Below are 6,763 nucleotides of genomic sequence, written 5' to 3' on the forward strand. Positions count from 1 at the left end.
AATGGTAATAATAATAATAATAATAGTAATAATAATAATAATAATAATAATAATAATAATAAAAATAACAGTAAAAATAATGATAGTTGATCTGTTACAATTATATTTGGAGATTTGTCAGATATTATGATAATTAGCTAAGCTCATTAAATCATTAAGAAAAAATAATTATGGCCTGAGGAGGATCAAGGAGGTCTAAGAGGAACAAAATAAATCAATCAGTATTCTAAACAAATATTTCAGAAAAGTTCTAAAAATACTGTAGCAGATGAATGTCTTCTTACAAAGAAAAATTTTTTCTATGATTCAGAAATATTATGAACTAGATATATCTAGGATCAAGTAGTTCCTAGAATACTGGCCTAGAACTAGATATATCTAGGATCAAGTAGTTCCTAGAATACTGGTCAAGAACTAGATATGTCTAGGATCAAGTTGTTCCTAGAATACTGGCCTAGAACTAGATATATCTAGGATCAAGTAGTTCCTAGAATACTGGTCAAGAACTAGATTTATCTAGGATCAAGTAGTTCATAGAATACTGGCCTAGAACTAGATTTATCTAGGATCAAGTAGTTTCTAGAATACAGGTCTAGAACTAGATATATCTAGGATCAAGTAGTTCCTAGAATACTGGTCTAGAACTAGATATATCTAGGATCAATTAGTTCCTAGAATACTGGTCTAGAACTAGATATATCTAGGATCAATTAGTTCCTAGAATACTGGTCTAGAACTAGATATATCTAGGATTAAGTAAATCCTAGAATACTGATCTAGAACTAGATATATCTAGGATTAAGTAAATCCTAGAATACTGATCTAGAACTAGATATATCTATAGAATATTGGTTTAGAACTAGACGTATCTAGGATTAGGTAAACCCTTGAATATTGGTTTAGAACTAGATATATCTAGGATTAAGTAAACCCTAGAAAATAGAACTAGATATATCTAGGATTAAGTAAACCCTAGAACTAGATCTACTGTGCATGATAAAGCTTGATAAAAACTATGTATGAGCAGTGAGCACATGTAGTAGTGGTATAAGAACCAGGATTCCTTGTCGTTCTAACTAATCAATGAGAACAAAAAGGTTGGCAGTTCCTCCCGCTTAAATCAATATTAGTTACACCAACTTCTTATAGAGCAGAGAATACAAATCGGTTTGAGTTTTTATTATATAATCTAGAAGTAAAACACACTTTTTATGATTATAAAATAATTCCTCTTTAGAATTTTTTTTTACATTATTACTCATGTAATGTACTTATGTTCTTAATAACTCTTAATTAGAGAAAGTTGTCGTTTTCAATCCTAATATGCACAGTTTGCTTTTCTTGTTCCTTGAATTAAAATCAAAACTAGAAGAGTTATTAGGTCCCACAGTCATACCAGTAAATCTACAAAAAACTAACGTCTTCCAGATGTGTTATATTGGAGTTTTATCTTTACTGTTCTAAGATACTACCAGAGAATAAAGCAGCTGCCTGTATTAGACTGAACCTACCTGTCTACGAAGTCTATCTGGAGAAGCAGATATTGTTCTTGATCTATTCGGAGATACTGAGGAGGACTTTCCTCGTCCTGTTTTCCGGGGTAGAGTAGTGGGACGTCTAGATATAGTTACTTAATTATATATTTACTAGCTTGAGAACCTAGCGTTACCCAGGGTACTCATAGTTACTTAATTATATATTTACTAGCTTGAGAACCTAGCGTTACCCAGGGTACTCATAGTTACTTAATTATATATTTACTAGCTTGAGAACCTAGCGTTACCCAGGGTACTTATAGTTACTCCCGCGGTTTACCCGCGCCTATAAAAACCACTGAGAACCAAACAAAGAACATTTCCGTATTTCAGACAAACAGAGATTACAACTTTGCTACCTGGAGCTGTAGTGCTCAAAAGTTCAAATCATTGGAAATTTTTGGCCCTGCCTCTATGGAAAGATGAAGTTGTAACGTACCCACTTCCTGTCACGGCCCTGCTTCGTTTGACAGATCAAATTGTACCGTTACGGCCACTTCCTGTTTGTTCCCTGCCTCTAGTGGCAGAGGAAACTGTACCGTACCAACTTCTTGTCTCGGCCCTGCCTCTAGTGACAGACAAAGTTGTACCGTATACCCACTCCCTGTTTTGGCTCTGTCTATACTGACAAGAGTTTTACTTGTACCGTGAGTACCTCCGTACTAACTATCTGCTTTCCTAACTAAATACCTACATTCTTACATAAATATACACCTTCTCACTAAACTACCTTCCTATCTAAATACCCCTCGTCCTAACCAACTACTTTCCTTCCTACCTGACTACCTACCTTGCTAACTACCTTTAACTTTCTTCTTATCCATCTAAATTCCTACATACTGTTCTACCTATCTTCATAACTACATACCTACTTTACAACCTACTTGGATTCTAAATAACTAAATTTCTATGACCCTTCAATTATTTACATTATTAGTTAAACAATCCCTTCTCCGAGATGTTCTAAAGTACTGATAGAACTGCACTCTCAAGCTTAATACAAATATGCATAACAAACACTTCAACTTTACAATCCAAACCTAAGCATCTAAACTTAATTACAGGAGTTAAATAAGAAGAAAACAGATGGCACTTAGTAGCGCAAAATTCAACAAAAAAAAACACAGTGAAATCTTGGTTTTAGGACAATTTTTACAAATATTTTGGTAATTTTAAAGAAAAAATACAAAACAAGCATGATTTTATACATAATGTTTAAGTATGTTGATTGTACAATTTTCTTTAAAAAATTGGCTTAATATACCGGGAAAACATCAGACAAAGGAACACCAAAATTAAATTGTAAAAACTATTTTTTTAAGGAAAGTATACAACGGTTCAAACAAGAAAAGAAACTGTGTTTGTCATGTTCACGACAAAAAACATAAATAAAATATATTTGCATAATATTATTGGAAGAAATATTCCTATTTATTCAGCTAATTGAAGCTCAGAAATAAATATATAACTCTCCGTCTCATCTATGTACAAACACCAAAAAATATCAAGAAAAAAATCTGTTTTTTTCTCACCTCTGCGGTTGAGGAGTGCCCGGAGATATGGAGTCTCGTCCACCCCGGAGTGAGTCCTGCCATCGAGGAGCACTATTTGTATACCCGGAGTCACGAAGTGTATTCTGCCACTTCGTCTTGACCGGAGCAGGATCCTTTGACCGGGTTGGAGTTGGTTCCTTGGTTCTACTCGGAGCAGATGATCTTCTTGCTGGAGGAGTTTTACCACGGGGTGGAGTAGTCTTTCTACCCAGAGTAGATTGGGACTCATTATTCTCCAGTTTTGAAGCGTGCATACAACAATCACTGAAATGAATTCATGAATTTAGAAAGCAAGCTTGGAATAATCTATAGTAGTCGGCGATTATATCAATACAGCGAAGACGACTTTTTATTAATAATGCTTAGCTTCCACAAGCATTTTTCAAATTACAAGTTTACAAGTAAACAAAGAGAAGCATTTAATTGACAATTTTTCTTTGTTTACTTGTTTATGTGTCTCTGCTGAAAGATTTGTAGAAATAGTAAAATTGTTATAAAAAGTCGTCTTCATTGTATTGATATGTACGACGACAGCTGAATCAAAATTTGTTACAAAAAAACAAACAAGAAGGGATTGGTGTGAAACTAGTTTTTTCCCAATTTGACACTTAGTTAGATTTAAAGTTTATCTAAATTGTAAGATGGTGTTAGTTTTTACAGGAACTGGAATTGAATAATTTATCCGTAAACTGAATCTGATTACTGATTAGCAAACATCTGTCTGGTATTTCAGAAATTACCAAATCTACATGTAAAAACATATCTAGAGTAAACTTGATGATAGTTTAACGGTCAATTTTTCTTGATTTATTACAAGTCTGGAGCCGTGGACTGGTTTTAAAATTCAGCTAAAACATAATAAAAAAATTGCAAAAATTGTTTTATAAATTATTCTGAAAATCGATTCAATCAGATTTCAACACCGTGTCTTGTGTATTTCAGGACCCACACGCTCATATTATAGAATACTAGATTTGTGGACTCTATGTTCAAAGGAGGATGCGGACTAAAGATTGAGGACGACGCACAAAGTGAAAAATACAGGGTGTCCCAAAAACAATGTGCCAGACATTGTAGCACTAGCTCACCATTATTTAATTTTTATTTTATCTATGGAATATTTTCAATCACTCGATATTAGATAATATGTAGTTGGATATTTTGGGTTTGGTTGAGTTTATTTTACCGTATGATAGAATTTCATTACGGTCGGAAAAAATGCAAATTTTGTATAATGCAATGTAGAAAATGAATGTCCTCGCTTTTTAGTATTGCAAAAGAAAAGACCAAAAAACGTTATGCCTGGTCTATTAATGGAGTTTGGGCGCTTTCACAATGCACAATGTGAGACAGTCTGCTTTTAGTCGATTATCATGAACTATCATTATATGTAATGATAATTAAATACTTTTAAAGGACTACTCACGTAATTTCAACTGAGCGTGACAAGTCTGATTCACAGCGATATCTTTAAACCTTATTCTGAAAATCGGGGAATGAGATATTTATATTTTGCTAGCTAACAAAATGCCAAGTGTCTTTGAGAAGTTTGAACGGAGTGTACAGTGTACAATTATACTATTGTTTCCTTTAACTCAACTTTTAGCTTGATTATAAAACAAAAGAATACCTTTGGGAATCTGACATGGCACTCACGACATATGGACAAAAGGTCCTTTTATATTACGCTACAGTTCCTTTGATATTACGCTGCAGTCCCTTTGATATTACGGTACAGTCCCTTTGATATTACGCTACAGTCCATTTGATATTACGCTACAGTCCCTTTGATATTACGCTACAGTCCCTTTGATATTACGCTACATTCCCTTTGATATTACGCTACAGTCCATTTGATATTACGCTATATTCCCTTAGATATTACGCTACAGTCCCTTTGATATTACGCTACAGTCCCTTTGATATTACGCTACAATCCCTTTGATATTACGCTACAGTCCCTTTGATATTGCGCTACAGTCCCATTGATACATAATGAATTATATCGTTTATTATGGGTCCATAATTTGGGAGTAAATTTTAAAAATCTAAAATATTCCAAATATGGGATCAAACCCAACCCTGTCATTTTATCCTGCTACCATAAACTACAGAGTAGCAGATGATTTATCTGAGATTTAAACACGTTTCAGACATCTGACAAGATTCTGGAAGATCATGACTACTGAATACCCTGCATTGGTTTAGGTAACATATGGACATGAAAACCCTCAAACACTTCAAACAAGAGAGAAGGAGACGGTCAATTTTTGCGACCGTCCTTGTTCAAGTTTGTGACCTCTAGTTTAAATTTTACTCACAAGTATATGAGAAAACCAGATTTATGTGGTTACATATTATAAATTCAAAACACTTTGTTCTTCTCGATAGTTGTTTAATAAGAGGAGTTGTGATTGAAAACGTGTGAGATTTCAATCATGATACGTTTAATTTACTTTATTTTTAGGTGCCAAGGATATCAAACATGACGATTTGTGTTTTGAGAATCGTGGCGTTTTAATTATTTAAAAAAGGTTTAATTACTCCTCGAATCAAATAGAAATATATAAATTTTCTGATAAATATTTAAGAATGTTTACAGCAAAATATTAGGATGTCAGAAAACAAAGTTTCATCAAGTCTGATGTTTAAATGTTTCAAATCACTCTTTTCTGTTTTTTTCTTAAAATATTTAATGGTTTCCTTTTTATTTAAATACTTTTTGTTGACAAATATTCACCAGGCGGGGGCTGACGCAAAACCTTGATTTGACGTTTATTATGCGTATTCTTGAGTTTACATGTATGCGCTAACCTGCTCACTGCATAGCTGGCATACTGCTTAGGTTTCCGTTCTCTCTTCAAGTATCCAGGTAAGGGTTTAGGTAGGGGAGCAGGAGGAGCTCCGTAGGTTCCCTCCTCATCTAGTGGATACAGGACTCCGCCAGACTTCTTCTTCTGTCTGCTCCTGTAGTCTTCGTAGTCCCCCATCTCCTCCGAGGGAATGTACATGTTGGGTAATGTCTCTGGGCTGCTGGGAAGGATGAATGAGTGATAATAATTCCCTCCGGAACACTCCCAACACACAAAACACTATACACAAGCAAAAAATAATTAGATAAGATAAATAAGAAATTAATTGTTTTATTGATTCTGTTTTGAGATTAAGGTCTTTAGGGTCCGAAATTAATGAATTTTTACTACCTACCGGTGGTTCAAATTTGAACCAGCAGTACGCAGCTCAAATTTATTAAATTCGGTATATGGACTGTTAAAAGATCCCACCAAAAGAGCGAAGGTGTGATCAGGTTCAGGCCTCAAAACAGACTGATCTTCACTCCCCGAACCCTAGTTTCTCGCCCACACACTCCTCACATACATACATCCATACATTCACGGTCTAAAAACCAAAACTCTCCCACACTTGGTTCATGTTCTTGCTGTGAAGCCTGAACCAGACACGGAGTAAATCCTTATTTTCCCCACTTCATTGTTGTTTGACAAATTAATCTTTCATGTTAGAAAATATCATTTGTTGACCATATTAGGGCAGACGTTTAAGTATTCTTTGGGAAATATCTACACAGAAACAAGATAAACTCTTTTCGCTCCCCCCTTCACTACCTTTGGATTATCAAACTGTTCCCAAAGAGTAATATGCAATAAAAGGTTACAT

General features: G+C 34.4%; 1 protein-coding gene across 1 annotated transcript in view; it reads right to left on the minus strand.

The window, feature by feature from the left end:
- Positions 1 to 6,379, minus strand: part of LOC111695715 (pre-mRNA-splicing factor CWC22) — a gene marked incomplete in the record, with an annotated part of 8,764 nt that extends 2,385 nt beyond the window's left edge. The window contains 4 exon segments of the mRNA XM_023465125.1: positions 1,512 to 1,617; positions 3,068 to 3,352; positions 5,903 to 6,180; positions 6,373 to 6,379. Of these exon segments, the coding sequence (XP_023320893.1) occupies positions 1,512 to 1,617; positions 3,068 to 3,352; positions 5,903 to 6,099 (588 nt within the window).
- Positions 6,380 to 6,763: the final 384 nt, after the last annotated feature.

This window comes from Eurytemora carolleeae, unplaced genomic scaffold (genome assembly GCF_000591075.1).
Source record: "Eurytemora carolleeae unplaced genomic scaffold, Eaff_2.0 scaffold82, whole genome shotgun sequence".
Lineage (NCBI taxonomy): Eukaryota > Metazoa > Arthropoda > Copepoda > Calanoida > Temoridae > Eurytemora > Eurytemora carolleeae.